At 41.0% G+C, this 26,929-nt stretch overlaps 2 protein-coding genes across 5 annotated transcripts in view; one reads left to right on the top strand and one right to left on the bottom strand.

Annotated features, from left to right (window-relative positions):
- Positions 1–159: 159 nt before the first annotated feature.
- Positions 160–13,613, top strand: pcmtd1 (protein-L-isoaspartate (D-aspartate) O-methyltransferase domain containing 1). 2 transcript variants are annotated; one of them, XM_058066870.1, is made up of 7 exons: positions 160–374; positions 6,503–6,763; positions 6,863–6,955; positions 7,585–7,687; positions 8,149–8,320; positions 10,404–10,527; positions 10,730–13,613. In XM_058066870.1, exons 2-7 carry the CDS (start codon positions 6,649–6,651, stop codon positions 11,110–11,112), a joined length of 990 nt encoding a protein of 329 aa, XP_057922853.1. In that variant the 5' UTR covers positions 160–374; positions 6,503–6,648; the 3' UTR covers positions 11,113–13,613. The 2 variants fall into 2 exon arrangements, with proteins under 2 accessions (XP_057922853.1, XP_057922852.1); XM_058066869.1 differs by having other exon boundaries at positions 161–374; positions 6,503–6,955; positions 10,730–13,612.
- Positions 13,351–26,929, bottom strand: part of sntg1 (syntrophin, gamma 1) — a 36,680-nt gene continuing 23,101 nt past the window's right edge. Inside the window, exons 11-18 of one of the 3 annotated variants that reach the window (XM_058066868.1) lie at positions 26,787–26,916; positions 24,470–24,508; positions 22,706–22,822; positions 22,241–22,312; positions 21,058–21,210; positions 20,793–20,924; positions 16,977–17,087; positions 13,351–16,906 (exon numbers count right to left, since the gene is read on the bottom strand). In XM_058066868.1, the coding sequence (XP_057922851.1) occupies positions 16,724–16,906; positions 16,977–17,087; positions 20,793–20,924; positions 21,058–21,210; positions 22,241–22,312; positions 22,706–22,822; positions 24,470–24,508; positions 26,787–26,916 (937 nt within the window). In that variant the 3' untranslated portion in view covers positions 13,351–16,723. The remainder of the gene's footprint in view (positions 16,907–16,976; positions 17,088–20,792; positions 20,925–21,057; positions 21,211–22,240; positions 22,313–22,705; positions 22,823–24,469; positions 24,509–26,786; positions 26,917–26,929) is intronic. The other 2 variants (XM_058066865.1, XM_058066866.1) reach the window with 2 other exon arrangements.

Genomic DNA, 26,929 nt, shown 5'->3' with positions numbered 1-26,929 from the left:
ATGGATATAGTCATATCATACTATCACCAATTAGACTGATTAAAGACAATTAACTGCACACCTCTATGGTTATCATCATAACACTTGGAAGTAGGTACAGACAGTAGTGAGGTAGATACATAAACAGTGACGTCCCTATCGCGACGCGTCCAAAGCACGTGACCAACTGTGTTTACATCCTGTCAGCTGTTCTTTCCTCCACTTGGACCCAAGCACTCGTCCTCTCTACTCTCAATTTCGTCTCCCCCCTCCCCTCCCAATACATCAAAGAAGAAAAACTATTTGATCACAGCTGGAAATCTTGATAAAATCCTCCATGAGGGGCCGCACTGCACCCAAAGAGAAGCAGTGACTTGATGCGACACGACATTGTTGTGAGTATTGTTCATTTGTTTCCAAGTTACTAGGTTTTGATTATCTTCTAGGCCATTATTGCAATTGAGTTATCATTATTAATTACGCTTTGTAATTGCGTGTCCAGTGCATGTTTACCGTGGTTGTTTTATCAAGCGAAAGGGAATCTGCAAGCTTGTCCAAAGCTGCTTTGTGTGTTTTCGTGATGGCGCACTCAGGCCCTCCGCAAGCTAACGCGAGCTAGCTAGCCAGCACATTATTATCTTTACGATCAAAACACACGAATAACATTGCACGTACGTCGTGTATGAAGGCTTTGCAGCGTCCATCTTTTATTGTACTTCTCCATTTCGTCACGACTATCTTAGAGTTATGCATGTTGGCAGTTGCTGGCTCAAAACAAAAACATTGGCGAAGTTATGTCACTGGGAAGATCATCGACGAAATCTTGGTTGCCATTATTCTTAGATTTGTCGTCAAACTGTTTATTATATGTGTAAGGGATGCCACTGAAAGCTCTATTTTTTTAACCAACCGGTTTAACCAGTTGCTGCTAAAGATTTGGGTTAATCGCATTGCAGAGAACTGGCAGTTATTGCTGCGCTCTGCTCCAATTGGGAACAAAAGCTGAATATAAATGCACACACACAGTCATTGTGCCCCGTTTTTAGTCTGGAACTGATGCCTGGTTTGTTATTTACTCGTCACAGATGTGGTGGCACAGTGAAAGAACACAGACACACACACACAGCGGTGATTAATAAGCGTTGCCCTCTCGACATGTCGTGAAAAACGCTGTTGTTGTTTTGACTGTGTCGTCACTCACTTTGATTGGTTGAGAGACTTCTGGCTTGTGTGGCAACCACGTCACGTGTCAACGGGCAAGGCGATTGGAAGATGGAGGTGCCACTCTCAATGGAACCCGGAACATATGAGAATAACACAAAACGCCTAGTAAATAGACATTTAATAACTACACAAAACATTTTGTAAATACGGCAAAAAGTCTCATATTTTTTAACATCTTCATTGACAAGAATTTGTTGAATAACAATCACAAAGCACTATTTACATTAGTTCTAGACGAGCACAAATTTGAGTTCTGTTACTTTAAAAAGTAGCGAGATGATAGGCGGCTGCAAATGTCAGGTGTACTGGTACTATGGTAACCTTAGTAACCCCCGTAGCTACACGTTTAACGAGACAAAGCACACTACAAAGCTTCAAGACATTTGGGTTACAAAATATAATGACAAAATCAGTTAAGTTCTTATTTATGCAGTGAGCAAGCAACACATTTTGCATTTCTAAAATACCTTTTCAGTGAGTGAGACATGAACATAAATGTGTAGATTTTATGCAGTAAGACAAGCATGATTAGGTAAAATTAGATGACACGTTGCTAATTGAACAAAAACAGGTACTTCTCCGATGTCAATAATGCAATGTAATCATAGGTGTGTTAGCACCTTAGGGGAAGTACACAAATAAAGCAAACACAATGGGTATTTGGAAATTATGTACGTAAAATAATATTTTCATGTGAAGGTTCTATTTTTTTGCGGTGGCTATTATAGTGTGAAGTCCAAATGTGATTTTATAAACATTATTCTACTCCTGCCAATGTGACCTCATTGTTTTTATGCAATCTAAAAGTTTTGTACCATTCTGGAATATGGGCAATAATGCGGAGAAGTAGGTGTTATCTGCTGTTTGTGATCCCATAATCATGACAAATGTACACGTAAGAGCGTAAGAATTTGATGTTGTTTTTTGTCCATTGAGAAATCCCACACTCAAACCCACCTACATGCCCCCCAGAAATTTTGCTTGAGTCTTTGCTAGCCCTTGATCCTGAACAGAAGTGGCTAGTGTCATTATGGGCTTATTTATACATCAACTGATATACAGCCCCAAGGAGTCCTGGGAGTACAAACTAGAAACCACATTACGTGATGATTACAGGAAACTACTATTGAGGTTGGTTCACTCTAAACTCCAACCCATTAAAAGCTCTTGACATTCCAATTGCAATGTTAAATATCCTTGAGAAATTAATGGTTATTGCTTTTGATACAATGTACTTGCATTATTATTATGTCATATAAGGTATGATGTTTGACTGGCAGTGTTTGACATTGGCAGCTCTGTAAATACAACAACATGCAGGACCAGTGAGCAGTGACTGCTTTTTCGGTAGCTCCGGTATGAAACCGCATATTATTATTGTAAGATTTGGAGAATAGAGCTTGTAAAAAAAAAGGTTTACTTACTGAAACTGACTTACATGCAAGACGAGTGACAGCGGCCTTTTTGTTTACATGCATCTGCATCAGATAGTCAGGGACAGCTGATGGTATGTAAACTTTCCGATAATATACATTAATCTTTGTCTGACGTGCTGTATCAAAACAATTGTCCTTGAAATGTGCAGAAATTCTGTAGCATGTGAGGCAGTGAATGGCATCCTTTTGGAAATGTGAACAATTTTACTTGAGTGTTAAAGCAAAAGCCTGCGATGAGTGGGCATAATCTAAAAAATATATAACAAATCACAGAAATTCAACCAAAACTGCGTCACAACAGTACAGAATCCAATTACTGGGTGGGAGTATTTTTGGCAAAACTTGCTCCTTCTTCTCTGGAGACTGGTTTCAGTGACAAAAACTTAAAAAAACGGTAAATATTTCAACATTCAAGCACACGTCTAACACAGAAAATATTATATATTATATATAATATTATAAAATATTATAAAATATAATATTAACTACTGACCGATAATTTAGACTTAAAAAAGATTATCATCCAAAGATCATTTTGTCACGTCATCATTGTGTTATGTCACATTTGACCACTAGATGGTACCTCTGTGAGGCACACTATATCAGCGGAGAGTCAATTCCTACTTCTGGTGTAAAAAAGGTCTACACACACAGCAACACAATAGGTGGATAAAAAAAACTATACACTACCAACTACTACAATATGTGAGCTTCAACTATGTGCTTTCCAGCCTTTTTTTTGCATTTTTTTTTATTACAAAAACTGTACAGTAAAGCACTCTGGGAAACAGGAAGTACTCCCATCGACGCTACATTAGGTATATAAAGGTAATCTCTGTTCAGAAAAATAAACACTTCATTGTCAAACTATTGTAAGGGGTCATATTTGAGCCATGTAAAATAATGGATATGACAGACTCCACGACTTGCGTGCGTTTATTAAAGGCACTGTGAACGCACACTATTTTGTACTATTTTGTTTAATATTTACTCTACCAATCAAAAGTGTTGACTATTGGGAGGAAAACTGTGGCATTCGGCTTACAAACTATGCGCCTTCATTTATATTTGCGTGTGCTTGCTAACTGCTAGCACTCGTGTAGCCCCGCTACTGACACAAAGATGCTTAATAGCTGAGAAGATGCTCACTTTCTTCTGTGCTCTCTTCTCCATTTCATATAGAGCCAATGCACACAAACACATGCAGAGTGAACCCTCTTGTCATCCAGCCGTTGGCGCACAGAGAAACTACTGGATTAAACCGGTTAATCATTCGGTAAATCAATACATTTGTTATCGTGACAGGCCTACTTTGAATGTTACGTTTCACATTGAAAATAAGAAGCTTAACGTGTGTTTGGTTTAAGGTCATTCATAAGATTTTGACTGTCGAAGGAGTATCTGATCATGCATAACGGCTGAGTATCTTGTTGCCTTTCTTTGCCTTTACCTGCACTGGAACAATGGCAAGAATGCCATTTAAACCCCTGGCCCTAAAAACAGTCCTTTGATATTCTTCATTTGTTTCCTTGCTTGGAGTGTCTTCAATGTGTTTTGAGCCTTTAGCTTATAGGGTTGGCAATCCGCAGGTCCACAGCCACAGCCTCTTCAGAGTAGCAGAAATCCACATATTTAAAAAGAGTTTGAAATATCTGATTGTAAGGCTGTGAATAAATCATGGAGTTCTTAGTGGTGATTGGATAAGCAAGAGGGAGGGTAAGCCGGTTGTGCCTGCTTGCTTTCGATGAAACATTAGAGGCGTCTTTTCCCCTGCGGTAAGCTAACCATGAATACATCCCAAAAAAGAAACATCTCTGAAAAAAAATGAGATTTTAATTCTGCATGGACTGAAAAATATATTTTCTCTGCCATTGCCGATAACTTACCCATATGCTTGATATGTGGTGAGGAATTAGCAAACAACTAAAAAGTGAAGACATTTTGAAAGTAGTCTACTTATTTCGAACAGTGGTCATCTCTGTAGTTTAATGTATCTGTTTCCACTGTAACATGTATCTGTGTGTTTCTTTGTGGATTGTTCCTGTGTGGATGTAACCATTTACTGATCTGGCATTGTGTGGACACAATTGGGCCTTAGTGATGTTGTTTTAGTGTTGCATGACCAGATTACCTGTGCTTGCAGGATTCATTTTAGTAACAAAAACTTGTGACTGTAGTGGTACGACTGTCATGAATCTCTATGTACCATTCATATAGCAGCTACATATCGATCACACATTACAGGGTAAACTAAACCTCTCAGTGTCTCCTGCTTCTTAAAGACACAGTACATTTTTTTCCTATTACATTAAATCTAAATCTGGACCAAACATGCATGTTAGGTTAATTGGTGACTCCAAATTGTCCATAGGTATGAATGTGAGTGTGAATGGTTGTTTGTCTATATGTGCCCTGTGATTGGCTGGCGACCAGTCCAGGGTGTACCCCGCCTCTCATCCGAAGACAGCTGGGATAGGCTCCAGCATACCCTCGTGAGGATAAGCAGTATAGAAAATGGATGGATTTGAACAAACTTCCTTCCAAATAATTTTTTCATATTTATAATACAGTATAACCAACAGATGCTTTGAATGATAAGAAATCAAGAACATGCAATAACTAAGAAGTATGGCATCCGGCCTCTAAAGGAATTAACAGTGAAACAGCAGACACGATGCTAGCCTTTAGGATTAGAAGTGCCGTGACGTTAAGTTGACTTTAAGAGCTGGCTGCACCCAAGGATCTATTTGGTCATCCGACATGATTCACTGAGGTGTTCCAATGCGGATCTGAGCTGTCAGTCCTGACCCTGAGTTCACATCCAGTTCTTTTCCATACCCGTCAGGGGTCAAGCGAGGTCATCTTGTGTGTTGTCACATGACTGTTGAGGTGTAAAATGTTCACTCATGCTTGTTTAAAAGTAGTAATTTCCTCCTGTAATACTGTACTGCAGTGGCCCTAAAGGTGCTTTATTTGTAGACTTTGCCTGACCCACTTTTGCTTTTTTGAACTGGATGCCGAAGGACCAAGAAGCAGACGAAGGGGAGACGGATGGACGAAGGGGGACGAGGGGTTGCGCTTGCAAATCAATGATGCTTTGAGAGATGGAAAATGACCCCCCGCTATCAGGTGGCCTCCGAATGTCATTTATTAGCTGAGTCAGATGATGGGAGAGATGCTGAGGAGGCAGAGAGGAAATTCGAGATGTGGATCACAAAGTACGCAACACTGGCTGTGAGGAAGAGTGGGAGGGTATCAAAACACAGTAGCATCATCTTGCTATCACTCCGGTGTTTACTCCATGCGGTGTACTGTTATTTTGCAGGACCTTGTGAATAATAGAAAGCATCACTTCTCATTTGTCGGATATACCTGGAGGGAAGAGGATCATAACGGATTCATTGATCATTAAGAATTTAGTCGCTTGTGTGGAGTTGATGTTGCTGGCACATTGGAGTGTACTACCTGGCTGTAACCATCAGAGGCGCTGTTTAGTCAGTCTTAAAGGGGTAGTTCAGATTTACATGAAGTTATGACATCCCCATCAGCAGTATAATTCACCAACAATGACTGACCCCCTCAATTGGCCCTTTGAGTCCAATTCTGGTTGGAGGTTTGTGATGAGGAACGTAGTTGCTGGAGTCATTTATGAAAAGAAGTGAAAAAAAAGTGCATTCTTATTTTATCGCCATGTTGAAGATTAGAATTGGATTAGAATTCCAACCAAAACATCAGTTAGTTAGGTAGCTATGTTTTGCCTGTTTTTGTCTGTGTTAAAAAATAATTGATGTTTTCTCTCACAGGTGTTAATCATAGTTGTTACCTGGCATGTTAGCGTAACATGTTTGTCTAATCTTTCTCAGGTCACTCAGCCCGGAGATGACAGCCTTGTGACACCAGAGGTTGGACATTCCAGCCAACAACTCCAATGCCTCACTGAAGAGATTTATAACGCTCTTTGTCTTCTGGTCCTGCTTGATTTGTATTCTTTACTTCTTGGTCAATCGGCATGGGGGGAGCAGTGAGCGCCGGGGAGGATAATGACGATCTCATCGATAACCTGAAAGAGGCGCAATACATCCGCACAGAGAGAGTGGAGCAGGCATTCCGTGCCATAGACCGAGGTGATTATTATCTGGACAGCTATCGGGACAGCGCTTATAAGGACTTGGCATGGAAACATGGCAACATCCACCTGTCAGCTCCATGTATTTACTCTGAAGTGATGGAGGCCCTCAAGCTGCAGCCAGGACTTTCTTTTCTTAACCTGGGCAGTGGGACCGGCTACCTGAGCACCATGGTGGGCCTCATCATTGGTAAGCCTGGACCTTGGACAAACTCACTTTTTTCAAAAATATATTCATTTTAAAAAATCTATATATTCATTAACTAATTGTGTTGTTTTATGGATGAATATGGCCTATTGTTAGTAAAAATGTATGTATTAATTATGAATTTTCAAGCATAAAAATGGCCAAATGAACTAAAATACAAATATAAGGCATTCAGAAGAAGCATTTAAATACACAATGAAAAGATGTAGTATTACACACTAGTCACTAGATGTCAGTAATGTTATGCTAGTGCTCAGTGAGACACATGTACACCAGACTTGATTGCCGGAACAACAGACTTTTATTGCAGGTTTGAGTGATCTTATAACAGGCACAATAATCCCCAATAAAAACACGACCTGGGCATCACTTCCTGTGCGCCACTCACTCTTCTCCACTAGGGACACATTCATAGTAAGACACACAAGCACAAGTCTTAAATGGCTTGTTTACTTTTATTATATCTACTTTATTTGGTAGTACTATACTATATAGTAATACTATGTACTAATATTATGAAAAAAGTATTATATTTATGTGGATAACACAGAAAAAATGAGAGCCGTAACAACTATTTTGAAGTCAATTCATTTTTTGTGTTGTTTCTCCAGGTCCATTTGGTGTGAATCACGGTGTTGAGCTCCACAAGGATGTGGTTGAATACGCCAGAGACAAACTGGACAGTTTCATCAAGAACAGCGACAGCTTTGATAAGTGAGTACACAAGCGCAACAAATGTGACACATTCTCAAAAAAATGTGTTGTTGTCCACCCGAGGACAGCCGAATGTAACATCATTCAGGTGTCAGGACTGTGTGGGAATTTCAAAGACATAATGTGCTTCTTTGCATCAGTTGGCTACTTGACGGCAGTGTTGGCTTACCTGCCCCCCCCCCCCCTTTCCTCCTTCCCGCAACCAAAAGCATATTAAAATGAGAAATAATGTGACAAAGCAATGGTAAAATCTTGGTGAATTCTTTTTATCATAATTCTGTTTTTATTTGAACGATTCACACCATTTAAAGACTTGCTCGGGAGTTGAAAATCTGTGCTGTGCTTACATTGGCCGCAGATATGAGGTCGTGGACTCTTTAAGAGCTAAAGCGAGGACGCCACTAAAGATGTTTTTATGTATATGCTTTTTTTAAATTTTTATCCTCCCCTCTGCCCTGAAGGTTTGAATTCTGCGAGCCTGTCTTTGTGGTGGGCAACTGTCTGGAAATCTCCACAGACAGCCACCAGTACGATCGCATTTACTGCGGGGCGGGGGTGCAGAAAGACCATGAAAATTACATGAAAGTGCTGCTGAAAATTGGCGGCATTCTGGTGATGCCTATAGAGGATCAGGTGAGTCACGCTGCACTCGCATGCATTTTAAAGCTGCACATGCATCAATGTTTCATGTCAAACTGTTAAACTGGTCTTTTGCTATATTTGGGGATGCTGGATGGTCCTTGTCATTTCGTAAAAGTCTGAAGCATTTTAATCCATGCGCTATTGCAGACTGGATGAACATGACATCTGGCCTAAAGGTTTTAATCTGCTGATTTTAATGGAGCTGGGTTGTACGCCTCTCTCATTACACACACCCCCTTAACAAGATATAACATTAGCATGCACCATCAGTCTGTGTGCACTTTAATTGTGCCTGGATAGCTTTTTACATACACCTCTCACATTACCAAGCTTTTTTGTGCCATATCAACACACTGAATGTTTATTTACCTACTCCATTAGTATTTGCGTTAAATGAGGTATAGATACAATATGCAAGATAAAAGTATTAATCATTATTACTGTAGATTATAGGAAAAAAAGTCCTAACACTGCAAGGGTCCGGTATGAAGTAATAGAAGGAAAACCAACAATATAGTAATAACAATTAATTTTGGGGCTACAAGGTGGACAAGTGGTTAGCGGGTAGGCTACACAGCGAGGAGACTCTAGTTCGATTCCACCATCAGGCATCTCTGTGTGGAGTTTGCATGTTCTCCCCGTGCATGCGTGGGTTTTCTCTGGGTACTCCGGTTTCCTCCCACATTCCAAAAACATGCTAGGTTAATTGGTGACTCCAAATTGTCCATAGGTATGAATGTGAGTGTGAATGGTTGTTTGTCTATATGTGCCCTGTGATTGGCTGGCGACCAGTCCAGGGTGTACCCCGCCTCTCGCCCGAAGACAGCTGGGATAGGCTCCAGCACGCCCACGACCCTCGTGAGGATAAGTGGTAGAAAATGAATGAATTAATGGAATTTTATGCTAAAAATTTCATTATTTGAGAATGAAGTAAATTTGATAAGAATAACGTCAAAATATCAAGAGAAAAAAAGAACATTTCATAAGAATAGAGTCAATATATCACTGGGTACGTTGGAATTCCATGCTATTTCTTGTATACAGGACACGGATAAAATGTAAATATCACAAGTAAAAACGTATAACAGTATTACAAGAAAAGATTCTAGTTTGAAGAAAATAAAGTTGTAGTATTACACAGGAAAAAAAGAGGTAGTTTTACAAGTTTAAGTTTCGAATAACACATTTTTTTGAGAAAAGCGGTAGAAAATGAATGAATGAAAGTTGTGATGAAAAAAAGGAGTGTAGCAATGTTAAGATTCCAAGTGAGAAATGTTACACAAAAAAGTTGTAATAAGTAAAAACAATGCATCATACGTAGATGTACGTCATCATAGATCATCATAAATGATCAAATAATTCTATTCATTCATTCATTAATTTTCTACCGCTTTTCCTCACAAGGGTGCTGGGGGGTGCTGGAGCCCCGCGTGAGGCGGGGTACACCCTGGACTGGTCGCCAGCCAATCACAGGGCACATATAGACAAACAACCATTCACACTCACATTCATACCTATGGACAATTTGGAGTCACCAATTAACCTAGCATGTTTTTGGAATGTGGGAGGAAACCGGAGTACCCGGAGAAAACCCACGCATGCACGGGGAGAACATGCTAACTCCACACAGAGATGGCAGAGGGTGGAATTGAACCCTGGTCTCCTAGCTGTGAGGTCTGCGTGCTAACCACTAATCCGCCGTGCCGCCCAAATAATTTTATTTTAATGAAAAATAAGTCCCAATCGTAATATGTATCAGTGTCTGTTTTACAATGGGGGAAAAGGTTATCAATTAAGAGCAAATGTAAATAGTTTACAATATTTCTAAATATATGTATTTATATTAGGGGTGTCCCGATTGATCGGCCACCGATCGGTATCGGCTCATACCAGTGGAAAAGCACGGTATCGATATTGGCAAATACTTGCTTTAAAACGCAGATCCCCTCCACCAATCAGCTCCACCCCCGCAGTATTTGAGAAAATGATACGAATAAAGGAAGTTAGACAATGTTCTACTGTAGAGGGCCTGCTGCATGTGTGTATGTAATTGTGTGTGTGTGTGTGTTTGCAGCTGACCCAGATCACCAGGACTGGCCAGTGCACATGGGAGAGCAAGAACATCTTGGCCGTGTCCTTTGCCCCCTTGGCCCAGCAGAGCAGAGCTGATGGGGACAAGCCTGACACTGTCCAGTTGCGTGAGTTCCTCCAGCCTGCGTCCTCACATACATGAAATGAAAGCAAAAGTGTGCCTAAGTCCATCTTTGGAAAGCTAAATCAGTGATGCTTCGTCTGACTTTGGCCTCCAGCATGACAGACTTCTCCCGTTGTAATAGTTTCTTCCTGACCTAGTTACGTTGCCTCTGAAGAAGTATATCCCCTCCCTCTCTTTGTCCTCAGCCCCAGTGACAGTGCGCACCCTGCAGGATCTGTCTCGCATCTACATCCGTCGCACCCTCAGAGACCTGGCCGGAGGAAACGAAGAGGGCCAGGCCAGAGGGGTGGTCCAACGGGTGCCGCAGAAGCGCAAACGGCGGCACTGCAGACGGCGCCGCATCAACACCTACGTCTTCGTGGGCAATCAGCTCATCCCTCAAATGGTAGAGAGTGAAGAGGAGCACGGCGAGGAGGAGCACAAGGACGCCGAGGAGGAGGACAAGGAGGAGAGAGACGTTGGCGATATTGAGATCCTCAAACAGACGAACCTGTTTAGAGACCAAATCATGGCTCTGCCGCTACCGGAGTCCCTGAAAGAATATTTACTCTACTACAGAAAGAAATGACTCTTGGCCCCCTTTGTTGTTCTCCAGAACAAATGTAGCATTATTTCCACCACATCTTGATGCCAAAACTGTACGGGAGAGCAGCGTCACAGATCATAATGGATAATAATGTTATCATTGTCTTTTGTATAGCTGGATTTCTTTTGATTTTGTACATAAAATAATGATGTATAATGTACACAAATGAAGATTTTCTTCAGTTTGATCACGCCAAGATGTCTGCCGACTAAAACAAGATATGTACAGAGAACATGCTGGTTGAAGTTGCTCAGATTTCTAAAAATTTTTTCCCAATGGGTCCTTTAAAAGACCTTATTTACTGTACAGGCAGTGTTTAAGTACCATTTCATATCAGATGAAATAAAACACAAAAAAAGTAAAACTACTCATCCTTTGAAGACGCTTGACAGAATAAGGAGGAAGGTGTTTGCAGTGTTTGCGTTTTATAGGTATTTCTGGAGACATACCATAAGCGCTGTATAGTCAGACTAAAGAAAATTACAAAAGTACAACTACTCACCCTTTGAAGATACCTGATGGGCACATAATGGGCAGGATGCAGGATGTCAATACTGTCACTTAAGGACGTTTTTATAGGTATTGCTGGAATTGATCCCATTTCAAAACACATTTTCCCATAAGATTAATGTAATATGACTTTTGACCAATCAAAAGACTATTTAATGAGGATAAAAGTAATTGACTCCCCCTTTGAATATGAATAGGGATGGTGTTTGCGCTGCCGTACTGTCACCAACGCTGTTTTATAGGTATTGCTGAGATTAAAGGGTGTACTTATGTTAAATACTACATACAGGATGTAAATGATAGCCATGTTGCATTTGCTGCTGAATCGCATGAGAATTGTTGACTTTTGAGGCATCCCCCCCCCCCAAAAAAAATATAGTTTGAAGTCCAAATTGTACCACTTTTGGGTGTCCTGTTTTTGTAGGTTACACTGTGTGTGTGTGGCCATGCAGCCAGCTTGAAGCTTTAACCTTCTTTCCCCAACAGAAACAAAAGCAAATTCATAGTTTCATAATGACAGTGAGTGCCTGGGGTGGGGGCACTGGGTGGGTTTTTCTACCTTCCTTTCCTAAGAAACCATGACACGGTGTTATAAACTTTTTCTACAGGGGCACCTTTTAACAACTTTTTCTACAGGGAGCTGTGTTTTTTTTTTTTTACTTGATGTGGTATGCATTGGAGCAAAACAAGAATTAACTCATTAAAAGTGTCGATAATGCATGAAAATACTCACCAGCATCTTGACTGGCTGGGTTATTTTAAAACAATATGTGATATGAATCCATAAAAAGGCCTAATTGAAACTAATGTAAAGTGATATTGCTTAGGTTTTGTATTGAAAGCAATGCAAAATGCCTTTTTTCATGTAAAAGTGTCCAACAAAGCACCTTATTGTGTGAACATTATGTGCTGCAGATGAACTTGGAATATAGAAACTGCAGACCTTTTCCTGTTATTATTATTATTATTATTAGTGGTGGCGTTTTTAAGTGCCAGCGTCACATTTTAGGAAGAACATTCCAACAGTTTGTGGTCACATACAGTATATGTTACTTTGAATGCATCATTTAGTGATTTAAAAAAAAGCTGAGGTGTATTTTTGTCAGAAAAAAAACATGGATATACAGTAGTATGCAGTTTTATTTTGGGTTTGTTGTAGCACCTTCTTGCTGTACTGTAACTTCACACTGGCAACTGTGTACACCAAAACTCCACTGCTGTCTGTTCAATAGAGAAATATATTTAGTGTTAGAAATATTCATTTTCTCTGCATATGATGACAAATACTCAGATTTTGGAGGGGAAATTATTAGTTTTGTGCGTGATGATGTGACATTTAGTTTGTGTATTTTTACTTTGAAATCAGAATGCCTTTATCGTGAGTAATGATGAAAAATGTCATTCAAAAAACAAGCCCTGATTTTTTTTTTGTTTTGTTAAATTGCGGCTATTAAATGACCCATTTGACATGGTGTGTCTTATAGTACAGTGGAACCTCCAAAATCGAAACGATTCTGTTCCAAAGTCATTGTAAAACATGTGAGGCAGCAAAAAGAGTGATACTGCCCCCCAGTGGCCATTTATAGGTATTGCTATGTATTGATATGTTTATTTGCATTGCTGCAGCTAAGCACTTGGTTATCATCACACTTCATCCTTGATGGCTAACATTTGCAAACTTACAGGGTGTTTGACTTTGGAGGTTCCTCTGCATTATCTACAATTTCATTAAAGCCAATAAGATGGCACATTACGGCTTGGTAAAAGCAGGCGATCTTTGATCTCAGTCTTTGGTCACACGCCGACTTCTGTCAAGCCGAACGACTTGTAAGCATTCTGCCGAGAAAGAGCCAAAACACATCGTGTTGGCGTTGGATTCCTCCTGCAGTGTGCAGTTCATTTACAAAATGGTGTTGTTTCTCTGTGAATGTTTGGCACAAAAATAAAGGTCACAATCACAAACACTGCCTCCATTTCTCATTTTAACGGCACCATCTTATTTAGAGTCAACTGACAAGAAAGTCAAAGGTGGTAAAGATAAACAGACGGAGGAGCTGTGCAGGAGTCATTCAGCAGGAGACAGTGTTCTTTTTCCTTTTGCTGCCGTTTGAAGACCTCACAACATTTGGTAACATGCTGTGACAGTACTAAAAAATTAACCAAATCCGGTCTATTTCATGCAACGTAAACTTGCACAAGCCAGGAGAAAGACGGCAACTGGTTCTTGCATGCACGTGGAAGGAGAGCGCTGCAATAATCTATCACATGGCGTTCTCCACGTTTCGCAGGTCACAGATCAGGGCCTCCACCCTTATGACATCATCAGTTTTATTTCACCCATTTTTCTTTTTTACTTCTGCCAGGCCTGCAGATTCAAGTACAAGATGAATAAGCCAATAAAAAGTGAGTTTATTTCACGTTCTGACACATTTTCATCAATCTTTTGGAGGTTTTTACACAAATGGGATTGTTTTTCAATGTACGACAGGGTAGATCTATGTTTGATATTCCTACAGCATGAATAGTTCTACTCTGGTCATCTTCGAAAAAACTTTTAAAGATGGAGTGTGTATTCAATCAAGAAATTTGTAGGATTTGCAATTAAAGTTCTGCCTGCGATTTTGTCCTTTATTATTTTAAGTACATGAAATAATTGACATTTTATTGACATTTTACACACATACATACATACATACATAGCCAAATGGCATTATATGTACTTTTCAAAAATAAAAACAGTTTTCGGTTTCTTTACTTTATTTGCCTTTTATTTAACCTAAAAATGTGTCGGATCATTTTTGCCTGACCCAGTATTTATGCTGGTGCTATAAACTGTAAATGTAATAATGTAAAAATGTAATCAGTGACCTTTCTAAACACAAATGAAACTGCTCACAAGCAAGCCGTGTTATAAAAAAATCTTGTTTATTAATTTAGGACACAGTATATTTGTTAATAAAACATCTGCCACAAAAATAAAATCCACCCCATTCTCTGTAAATCCCGTGTTTTATGAAGGCCATACCATTCCAACCAAGATCTTTTCAATGCACAGGAAGTATCACCCGTGATCTAACTGTGTTCATTTTCCTCCAGACTTAAAACTGTGAATCACTCAAACATGACCCCAATTTAACTCCTGAGAGTTAACATGCTCGAAGGCGGGGGGAGGGGCATCTTAAGCTTTATATTTAACTTTTAAGCATTTTAATACCATTGACTGACCTTTCACCTGTAAGAAGTATTTTCCCATGTATTTCTATCATTATTTACAAGCTGGAGTCAGAACATATTCAGGAAATAAAAGTAAACAACCATAGATTATTATTTTTTTTCTAAATTGGTCCATAGAGTTAAGATTAAACGATGTAGAGAGTACTACCTACAGCAGGGGTGTCCAAACTTTTGTGGGGGGTCACTTGTGTACTCTTTATGTTTTAATTCATAAATTCAATTAAATAAAATAAATAACATATGTGGTCTATGTGACAAAGGAACAAGACTATTATTATCTAACTATTAAGGACGATATTATAGAATGGGACTATTAAGTTCTTTGAAATAATTAAATGCGATGTATAGGCTATTGTGGTAAAAATGTATCAACAAACCATTTTCAGCTGAGCCCTCGCCAGAGAGTGACAAATACCAGGAACCCGTGTCCATTTACCAGGAAAATCTGGTACACATGTCAACATGACAAGAACATCTTCAAGGTAAGACACATAGGTAGTCGGCCATTTTGGTTTGGATGTGAAACATTTATCCTTTTCTTTGCCTTCTGGGTGATGTTGTTATCTGGGCCATAATTCATTAATTTTAACACTTTCAACATTGTTTACTTGGTTCATTTCCTTTACAAATAAAAACTTTGGATACCCCTGTCCTACAGACAGTACTTCTCTGTGGCGGGTCAACAAATAATTTCTTTAAAAGCATTATTATTTAAGGTCAAGGCTTATTTACATATTGCTGGGAAAGTAAAAGTCTACTTTTCTAATCACGTTGACTTATTGTTATGGGAGAGATGAGCCTCTCTTTGAATGTGATTACATCAACAGCACACATTTTGCCGCTAATGATATACACTATATGGACAAAAGCATGGAGACACTTACAGTTCAATATAATGTGTTTTATAGACCTGCTCTTCCACACCGAACTTATCCAAGCATATGGTTATGGGACTTACAAGCAGAGGGCTGGCTTTAATTGTACGGTCAGACATCTTTCGGTTACATTTTCTCTGTTCAGTGGTTTTCGACTGACTCAACGAAATAGCATAACGTCGACGGAACTACAGGTAGTAAAAATACTACCAACAGCGCGTTTTTTAAAATGTACTCACGCTGCTTCCTGGTGCAATGGTGTCCGTGTCAACAGTCAAAGTTTTCGGGGAAAAGGCAAGTTGATGCTGCTTGTTTCTTAGCGGTTTCCCTCCCTACTCCTTCTTCCTGTTTACTTTCTTACGCACCCAGCGCTGACCAATTGAAGAAGATAACACTGTCACGTGGTTTCTGCGATGCATTTGAACACGTAGGAATTTTCATAGTTTGGACGCCATTTATTTATCGTCACATATGTGTCGCCCCTCTCGGAATAAACTGTCCGAACACGTATAATTTTTGACTTATATTACTAAATCTCACTTTTTCTGAGCTTTCACAAATACAAAACAAAAAACAAAAAAAGCAGAGGCAGAACAACTACAGCCTAAATAATTAGTAGTGTGTCCAGTTTTGTACATATAGTGTACGCGAACTTTCCCCAAAAGTGAGCAGAAATATCTTTCCAAATCCTCAATAAGTGTTTATACAAAAGTAGACTACCTGCATTTTCTTATTGTGATGTGTGGATATTAGCAATAATAATAATGATAATAATAATAATGTCCCAGGAAATTGGCTTAAAAGGATGTTCAAATCGCACACTTGGTGTCCATAGAGTCTTCTTGTCTTTTTCATCCCAGAAAGGCTTTAATGGGAGATTTCAGGGTTTTTTTTCCTGAGGAAGTCTTTATGGAGTCTTTTTTTCTTTCTCCCCTCTTAGGCTACGGAGTCGTGACTAATCCAGAGGTGCTATGTCAAGTGGTGAATTTCAGTTTGGGGGTGTGCGAATTGCACGAGAGGCTCGACAGAGAAGGGATGCCGGCGTTGGCAGCCGTGGCCTGGCTCTCCACAAACACGGGGTCCAGGCACGCCACTTTGGCAGCGAAGAAAGCATGAATGCAGTGAAGCACCGCAAACAGGTTGGAGAACTCCAGTTCCTGCACAAAATAAACAAATAACCAAGTCATCTTTTCTTTTCTTAAGACTCAAGCTAAAGACTTATTTTACCTTTGCTTCAATAGATTTGGAGTCTTGGTTTTGGAATAAAAACTTGATCTTGCTTTTCCCATCATCTGATGATCCTTTTAGCTGAGAGAACTTGTATCTCCACAGAACAGCCTGAAATGTAATCAACCAGACACATATCACCTGCTTATATATGAATGAATAATTTATGTCTAACTCAACACGATGGACACTGATGGTAGTGTTGTAAACTTTTTATTACAGCCAGTAGGGAAATAAAAAGAACATAAATGTGTAGCTGTGAAGCTTGCATATATTTTTTATGTTACTAGAATCCTCTGGAGGCCAGTATCACTATCAGCTAAGGTTAGAACATAGTGAAAACAATAACTGACAGGAGATGAGGGCACAAATCCATAGAACCTCAAGAGAACAGCCAAACATTTCCATTTCAGCTCATCTGGCTCTCGTGTAATTTTATTTTTGGTGCACAAGTCACATACCATGCACTATCATGACTATTCCAATGCGTTCAACATCGACCATGCACTTTTGTGACGACTGTAGCTTGTTTTACTGCAAACAGATCTCAACCAAATCTGTCTTGTCCATCTATCTTGATAGATAGACGATCAACTGGACATAACCTCAAATGATACTACATGTATTATGTAACAACATTATACTCAGGGCATGGAATCGGTCACCACCAGACTGTTGAAGTTGTCTAACAAAACGTTTTGCTTCTCTATGAAATCTAGTCAAGTCAATATCTAGTCATGTAGTCAAGAGCATGAACTGATGAAGCCTGCTGGGATGAAAGGCGAAACGTCTTCAAAGACAACCTGAACAGCCTGATCGATTCAATGCCCTGAGAATACAATGGCCTGGATGAATGAGAATATTCACAGGCACATAATAGCACGAGTGCTGAGCAGCATACAATGCACTGTTGTGATTGGCCATCTAGCCATCCATGCATTTTCTATGCTGCTTATCCTCACAAGGGATGCAGGTATGCTGGAGCCTATCCCAGTTGTCTTCGGGCGAGAGGCGGGGTACACCCTGGACTGGTCGCCAGCCAATCACAGGGCAGAGAATCAAACCCAGGTCTTCCCGATGTCCTGACTGTGTTTTAATTTTTTGTGCTGCATTCTATGCATTGTTGCATTACATTTTGTAATAATAGTCACAAACACCATACCATGCATTTCCCTGATTACTCCAGCAAAATACTGCAAACAGCCCTCAACTGAAGCAATCCAGATTTTTCCATCTAATATTTCCATTTAATTAAGTAAACATTGTGGTTCTGCTAACATTTCAAAAAATGTCTAGTATTATCTAGAATCTTTTATTTGCCCAGCAGTCCATGTCAGGCCTGTATTCTTAAATAGGACAGGACTTCCTGGTACTGGCGGGAGGGTCCTAATGTCACATGCAATAAAAAGGCAGTGCGGAGTCATCTGCTGATTCATGTAAAGGCACATATTTTATGTCTTTTATGTCTTAATTTATTGATCAGATCAACACTAAGTGCTTTTCATCCATTAGGAAGAGTACACTACTGGCATCGCCTTTAAGAATGGGATCCAGCCAAGATACACGGTGTTCTCATTTTTTATTATCATAAACCACAATTTAAAAAAAAAGAGTTTCTATTGTTTTGTGTTTTTAAAACAACCTGGAGCTGCAGCTAAGCGTGTTATACTTGACTGGAACATGTAAGACTTCAGGTGAATTCACCAGACGAAGATTTAACCTCTGCTGACCTGGTGGTTCTGTTCTTTGTTTGTGTGTCCATTAGAAGGAATTAAACAGCTGCTTTTGTGGAAGGAACAATTAAATACAAACTGTACACACACACACACACAAACACACATTGATGTACGTACTTGGTGTTCGTTATGTAGTTCCTACCTCTTCTGTTGTCATTTGGCCTGTTATGTGATGTGTAAACAATATGCTGGCAACGGCTACACCACACTATATCATCCTTGGGGGACATTGTGGCTTGTTTTTTTTACATAAGCTGCAGCCAAAAAACATCCACACAATATGGCTTTGCTTGTGTGCCGCTCAACTGTGTAATCCGTCTGTATAACAATTGTGCCCACAGTCCCAATATGCATACGTTGCACTAAAAGTTAGCTACACTGAAGAAAACAAACTATTATGTTGCATACGATGTTGCAGTGATGGGAATAACAGCGTTTAAATAAACGGTGTTATCAATGCCGTTACTTTTTCCAGTAATGGGTAATCTAACTAATTACTTTTCAGCATAACGCCGTTACCATTTTTGACACACCGCTACTGCACGTTACTGAAGCCGCCTAAAAATATATCACCGACTTCATAACTAATCTGCAGCGCAGTGAGAGTGTGAGAGCGTTGCAGAGTGACAAAGGAAGGGGTGTGATAACCACATAAGCAATGAGGATTGGCTAAAGTTTAGTAAGATTGCGTCTTCAGCCAATCAGAGAACTTGGGTGGGCGGGTGTTTAGAGCACATCCAAAGGCTGTTGAATTCGCCTCAGAAACCATCGCTGTTGTGCCTTTATTCATGCTGGTGTAACAGTTGGATGCTCACCCACTAGGCTAACTTGCTGCTAGAATTGTGGGTAGCCTCACATCCAAGTACCGTGGGACAGAGACTGAATATCTGAGACGAGGATTCACTCTCCAACAAATCATCTGTTTCTGCCTTCATGCACTGATTCAACCTTTCAGAGGTGGTGTGACAAAGGCATAACTAAACTTAAAGACCTCTACAATCATGGGACTTTTATATCTTTTTCCAAGCAAGCAGATCAATTTGATTTGCTCACACGAAAAACCCCATATTTCCTAGTCGCCCCACTAAAACTTTGCTTGACGCATTACTAGCCCTTAATCCCGACCAGAAGCGGCTCGTCTCTACTATTTATGGCCTTATTAATACAACAACTGACAGCCCACGTCCAGCCCAAACGAGTCCTGGGAGCAGGAACTAGGAAACACGTTCCCTGATGATTACTGGCAACTAGTATTACGGTTGGTTCACTCTTCCTCTTTTGTACAAGACATGGCCTGCTGCAGTGTAAAATGGTGCACAGAATGCATTATAGCAATTTAGAAATGTCTGGGATATTCACTCATATGACAAATGCGTGTAACAAGTGTAAACAATCTCCATTCGCACATGTTTTGGTTTTGTCTCAAACTTGCCACATTTTGGTTAAAAATGAATAAATCTGTAGATCTGATATTTTGGATTTGTTTGGTGCCCCCTAAATCCATGCAAACTGTCCTTGTCTTTGTCACCCTGCTAGCTAGGCAACTTACTGGATGCTTCACGTGTTCAGCAATGATGACGGCTTTTGCCAAAGCTCAGACAACCTTCGCCCAAGCACCTATGATCCATACACATATTGTCACTCTCATGGCGCTTGCAACGTCTCTTTGAATGCCCTGTTTACATCGATGTCCAGTGGGGGGAGTTTTCTGTTCTTAATCCTCCTGGAATGATGGCAAGCTCCAAATTAATTTGCTTCACTTGGTGTTTGACGGTAGTGGAGAGATGGGTGCAATGTTGTTTTGCAGCCGTGGGGGGTGTGGCGGACGTCAAGCTACGTACTTTTTACAGATTTTGAAACACAATGCATACATACATAAATAAGATGCACCAGATTATACGGCAGGCCATCGATTTAAAGGCTTTTAATTTCTAAAAAATATGGTAGTTTTAAAGCATTCTGTCATGACTCTTCCAACAACTTTTACTACAAACGTTCACCTAACCAAAACCATCCAGATTCTGCCACCCATAGCAACATTTCACATTTTCCAGTGTTCAGGGATACAGCATTATCTTACCTCCGCATCCGTATGGCAGTGATGGTGTCCTTCACTCACCTTGGAAGCGGCATCAAAGCACACAAAGCCCATGCTGAAGTCAACAGTTAGTCCCATAAGGTGGCTCTCCATGATACAGGCGTATGTTTTACACTGCATTGAGAAGAAAAGCGAGCCGTGAGCCGAGCAAAGGACACAAAAAAACTCACTCTCCCGCTAGGTAGAGTCATTAATCTTCAACCAGAGCCTGGCGCTGAGATGAAAGTCCTTTCCCTGAGTCGCCCACCTGTATCCTCTCCACTTCCAGGAAAGTGGCCATCTGGAAGGCCTTTTCCCAAACCAGCAGCTCCGACTCCAGCTCCACGCTGAAGAACATGTCCTCGCCGCTCTCCGTCTGCACGCTGAAGCAGTGCTTTCTCTTGTCCACCAGGTCGTTGTCCTGAGGAGACACATAGAAAACGCTGTGTGGGTCAAATAATGGTCACACGGTTGACAAAATTATCTTAGCTACTACTTTAATTGTTTAATGACACTGTTAATATCAACGACACTCACTAGCTGCAGGTTGACTGGCTAGCACCTTATCTTTGCGATGGAGTCTTTGACTGCCATTACTGATGTAACTCACCTGGGAAGGATTAATCCTTGGGTCTTTGTTTTTGGAATGTAGGAGGAAACCGGACTACCCGAAGAAAACCTTAGTTCATTTTAATCACTATGGATTGAAATGAAATATGCTAAAAATGTACTTGTACTACAGGACAAACAAAATGTCAGCTGGGTGTTCAACACCATCATCCCTGAGATCCTCCACCCGAGGCTCTCCCAGTTCACCGTGGCAGCAGTGGATCACCAGCTTCCCGACTGGCACGAGCCAGCAGGCTGAGGGGCATCACATCCAGCACCAGGAAAACCAGCAGTGGCGCTCCCCAAGGATGTGTTCTCGCTCCACTACTCTTCTCTCTCTACACTAATGATTGCACGTCAGGGGACCATTTTGTGAAAATCTTGAAGTTTTACACAGGACACGACAGTCGTCGGTCTCATATGGGATGCAGAGGAGTCTGCATACAGATGGGAGGTGGATCAGCTGGTCCTCTGATGTGGTCAGAACCATATGGAGCTGAACCTGCTCAAGTGGCGTTGAGAGTGGACTTTGTTTAAAGGTACAACTGCATGTTAAGCTGTACTATACACCGTCTGTGGCAATGTTTTTCTGGAGCAGATGGCCCTTAGCTGTGTCAAATTGGGTATGTAGGATTTTAGCGTCTGGTACCATAATTGGTCATTCCCCATCTGGCAGTAGTGGCGTTATAGTATCTTAGTGCCACTAGAAACATTATTCGCTCAAGCTAACTAGTCACCCTGCTTAGTTGTTTTCCATGTTTTATAGTTGTTAGCTTTTTTGAAAACACAAGTGAAACAGACGAATTGGACGTCTAGTATTTCCGTTTATTAAGGGGACTTACCTTTAAAATCTTGCACATGATTTCATAGACCGTAAAGCTTTTCTCTGCTCGAGTCCAGTCCCATGTTGTCACCTGTAAATGAAACACCTTTAAGTCAAATGAATGTTTGATGATGATTGTTGCTTCTAAAAGGTTGTTAGTTCACACTGAGAGGTCTTCACTGTCTTCACTCATAAATAAGGAATGACAATGCACAGCTTCCACTCACATTAGCATATTCCATTCATATTAAATTGAGCTGGCAATTGCACCTATATATCCATATTTGCACATCTCCATTACATTCATAGCTTCTGCTGCTTATCATAATAACGTAAGATGCTGCCTCAATGTAAACACATCTGATGACCATCATCAATCGCGGGGTAGATCAATGCGGCACAAATGATTGGGAGCCTCCTTCCTTTTCCTGCCATGATAACAAAAAAATAAAAATAAACAACGTGAGACTGAAAGAAAGCCTACCGGAGGAGCGCAGAACTTAAAAAGTGAGGAACCCCTCAAAGCGAGGAACTTTGATGAGTACATTCGGTCCTGAACGGAGTCCTGCTCCTTCTCGTCTGTCCAGCCCATGTAGATGATCTGCTCAATTCAAACATGGAACAAATTGTTAGATTTAATAACGAGATAATTATGTTACAAGTTATTTTACAATAAGCATTGTTGTTTTTAATGCTTCCCTACAAGGTAAACTTAAAGGGCTTATTACCTCTGATCTGATTATATCTATTCTATTGAATAATATGAACATACATGTGAGTACATGGGTGTTATTTCATGTCTACATGGCTTTAATAAAAAAAACGTATTTATCCATCCATCCAGTTGAATCTCAGATTCAGGAGGTTTTTGTCCTGGTCGTGGAACTGTGGACCAGCTCTACACTCTCAGCAGGATCCTTGAGGGACCATAGGAGTTTGGCCAACCAGACTACATGTGTTTTGTGGACTTCTAGAAGGCATTTGACCTTGTTCCTCTAGGAATTCTGTGGGGAGTACTCTGGGAGTATGGGGTATTTGACCAGGAAATGACCTGTGTCAGCGTTTGGTTTGCACTGTCCGCAATAAGCTGGACCCGTTTCCATGGTTTTCGCCCGGAAAAGGGTGGAGTGCCATCTCTGGGTCTGGGATTAGATCTTGCCCCAAGTGGAGGACTTTAAGTACGTCAGGGTCTTGTTCACGAGTGAGGGAAGGATGGAACATGAGATCGACAGGTGGATTGGTGCGGCATCTGCAGTGATGCGGACTCTACATCAATCAATTTACCAGCCTATCTAGATTCCTTCCCTCACCTATGGTCATGAGTATTAGGTAGATAACGGGTACAAGCGGCCAAAATTACTTTTCTCCGAAGGGTGGCTGGGCTCTCGCTTAGAGATAAGGTGAGAAGCACTATCGTCCGGGAGAGACTCGAGAGAGAGACTCGGGAGAGTGGAACTGCTGCTCCTCTGCATTGAGAGGAGCCAGATGAGGTGGCTTGGGCATTTAGTTAGGATGCCCCCTGGGGAGGTGTTCATGGCACGTCCAACCAGTAGAATGGCTCGGGGAAGACCCAGGACACGTTGGAGAGACTATGTCTCCCAACTGAACTGGTTGGACCAAGTGGCCAGGGAGAGGGAAGTCTCGGGTCCCGCGACCCAACCTCAAATAAGTAGTAGAAGATGAATGGAGGATGGATAGTTGAATAGTTGACTCAAAGTTCAAATCCTAATGAAATGACAGTGCTAATATGGGCTGTGACAGTCTTCAGTATATGAAGGGAGCTGGAGGGGGGTCGGGTGGAAGCAGGGGGGCCGCATCAGCAGGGTGTTGAAAGGAAAGAAGTGACAAGTACAAACGTTGTAAAAAGACATCTAGTGTGACCATCATTCCTCATTAAAACAGACCAGATAGAACCAACATGTTTGACGGCTGACAAAAAACAGCGGATGAAAGATTTGGGACCATGTCTCCATTGAACTGTCATGTGGATTCATGTGAGCACGATCTGAATGAATTAATTAACCAACACATACACACACATGGAGAGTTACTGAAGGCAATGAAGTTGTTTTCTCGTTCTTTCTCTGAGGATTATGATGCAAACATTTAGCTGAGGTTGCAACACTTGGCAAGATGAAGCATGTCCTTTCTCTGACTGGATGGCCTGCTTTCACTTTCGCTTATGGAAAAAAATCTAATGTATTTGATGAAAAAAAAAAATCATCTTTTGAAGCACACGCACACTCACCTGCTGGTTAACTGGAAAATTGCGGTTGATCTTCTTCACCTGTCAATACGCACATCAAAAATTCAGTCTGGGAAAAATATACCTCAAAAGTCAAACAGGGTATGAAGTCTGATGATAACACACAGAGATGCCCAATCGGGAAATCGGACACAGGTCTCCTAACTGTGTGCCCGGCGCGCTAACTACTCATCCACTATGTAGCCCTTTATATACATATGTTTCAATATTTTTATTACAATAAACATATTGAATATGTAGTACGACCAGATATTTTTTTCATTCATTCATTCAATCATTTTCTACCCCTTTCACAGAGGTTGCGGGTGTGCTGGAGCCTATCCCAGCTGTCTTCAGGTGAGAGGCGTGGTACACCCTGGACTGGTCGCCAGCCAATCACAGGGCACATATAGACAAACAACCATTCACACTCACATTCATACCTATGGACAATTTGGGGTTACCAATTAACCTAGCATGTTTTTGGAATGTGGGAGAAAACCGGAGTACCCGGAGAAAACCCACACAGAGATGGCCGAGGGTGGAATTGAACTCGGGTCTTCAAGCTCTGAGGCCTGCGCACTAACCACTTGCCCGCCGTGCAGCCCAATATTTCTTTCAGTGTATTATATTTATATTTATGTACCATCGACAGCTAAACATTAAATGAAGCCAACTGGATGTTAAAAAAACAATTTGATAACACCAGAGAAGGTATGTCTTTTTTACCCGATGTCCTTAACGTGCCTCAGCGGTGACACATTAATATTCTGTCCCATTTAAAGGTGCTAACTCTACTCCAGTATACTGCTTTATTGTGATTGTTAAACCTTCCCTTTCAATTTGCTATGAAATGAACATGCAGACTTAAACCATAAATAGCTCGGACATAGCAAGTATTCTTTTTTTTATGTTCCCCTACCAAGCATCCTGTCCACTCATTGGTCGGTCAATAAAACTCTTGCTGATTGATCCTTGTCTGGGCAACAGCTATGAAACTTAAACATTTTACAACTTTCTGGGATTGCATTGTGATTTGGGAGCCAGGGTGTGCATGCTGACACGCACAAGCATAAAATTAAAAACACGCAGATTTCACATGTCGCTCGGCTGGACAAAGACTCACAATAATCGCCCTGCCTCGCAGGTTCCATTGAAACTTAATGACTCGATGCGACGTATGTCACCTCTCGTATGTGGCACCCATCAGTGAGATGTGGTCGCTTGTTTGACCCCATCATGTGCAGGGCTGCACTGCGCGTTGCAGACCCCGTTAAAGACTGTACACTTTCTTTGTTTCTTAGTTGACGGAGTTGGTAAACATGTGCTGTGAGTCATATATGGATACAATGTATCAATATTTATTTTTAGTAAAATATCAAAAGCAAAGGTCGAGTCGTTAGCGCGCAGGCCACACAGCTAGGAGACCTGAGTTCGATTCCACCCTCGGCCATCTCTGTGGAGTTTGCATGTTCTCCCCGTGCATGCGTGGGTTTTTTTCCAGGTACTCCGGTTTCCTCCCACATTCCAAAAACATGCTAGGTTAATTGGCAACTCCAAATTGTCCATAGGTATGAATGTGAGTGTGAACGGTTGTTTGTCTATATGTGCCCTGCAATCAGAAGACAGTGCATTAGTTGTCATGGCGACAACATAGATGTTTCACCATGACCTAAACTCCTTGTGTGTATAGCTCTTTAAATACAAGTGAGAAGATGTATGTGTGTGTGGGGAAAGAAGAAAATAAAACATACACACACTGATCGGACTGTGTTGTACATTTGTCACTCACACACCTTTTGCAAAAGGCCACCCAGCACTGGGTTGTTCAGGGCCATACTGGCTGTGAGTCATCGCTGTTACATTTAATACTGTGTCCACTCCAATTAACTGAGGCGCCATTATTCCCAGACGACACCCTCAGCCCTCCTCTCATACACACACAAACGCACACACATACACACAATCGCGATAATTACACATCTCATTTTGTTTTTTTGTTTTTTTCACTTTAACAAGCTCGTTTTCATTCGCTTGAAGCGAAGTGGAAGCATAAAAGGATGGAGGACGTGCTGGTACAAGCAAGAGCGGAGGAGCTATCTAGCAGCCCCCCCACCCCTGCAAGTCTGGCTAGACAAACTATGGTGTTCATTTTGTTCATTGCAAACACGTGTGCTGTTACTGCACTGTTACGTGAACGTGTGACTACATCATGCAGTGACATTTGCAAAAGCGAACTGTTGCACCGCTACACATCTCATTAGTGGTTCACATGGGACACAGAAAGAAAAAAAAAAGGCAGCGATTGCTTTATGCTCACGTTGTGCTTGGTGAGATTGGAGATGTTGCTGCCTGTCGCCTGAAGCCAGTCCAAGCAGTCTTCGGCCGTGGGGAACTGGAGCACACCACTGCACACACCATCCACAGCAATGACCTGGAAACCATTTTTCCTTGGAAAGAAAT

This window comes from Doryrhamphus excisus, chromosome 3 (genome assembly GCF_030265055.1).
Source record: "Doryrhamphus excisus isolate RoL2022-K1 chromosome 3, RoL_Dexc_1.0, whole genome shotgun sequence".
NCBI lineage: Eukaryota > Metazoa > Chordata > Actinopteri > Syngnathiformes > Syngnathidae > Doryrhamphus > Doryrhamphus excisus.
Note: the sequence above shows the minus strand (reverse complement) of the source record. Positions and strands in the feature narration are given on the sequence as shown.

Excerpts from the sequence above, each read along its gene's own strand:
- pcmtd1 (XM_058066869.1), top strand. The coding sequence starts at position 6,649 with ATGGGGGGAGCAGTGAGCGCCGGGGAGGATAATGACGATCTCATCGAT. Across the intron at positions 6,956-7,584 it reads CATGGTGGGCCTCATCATTG|GTCCATTTGGTGTGAATCAC; the intron begins GTAAGCCTGGAC and ends TTGTTTCTCCAG. Across the intron at positions 8,321-10,403 it reads TGATGCCTATAGAGGATCAG|CTGACCCAGATCACCAGGAC; the intron begins GTGAGTCACGCT and ends GTGTGTTTGCAG.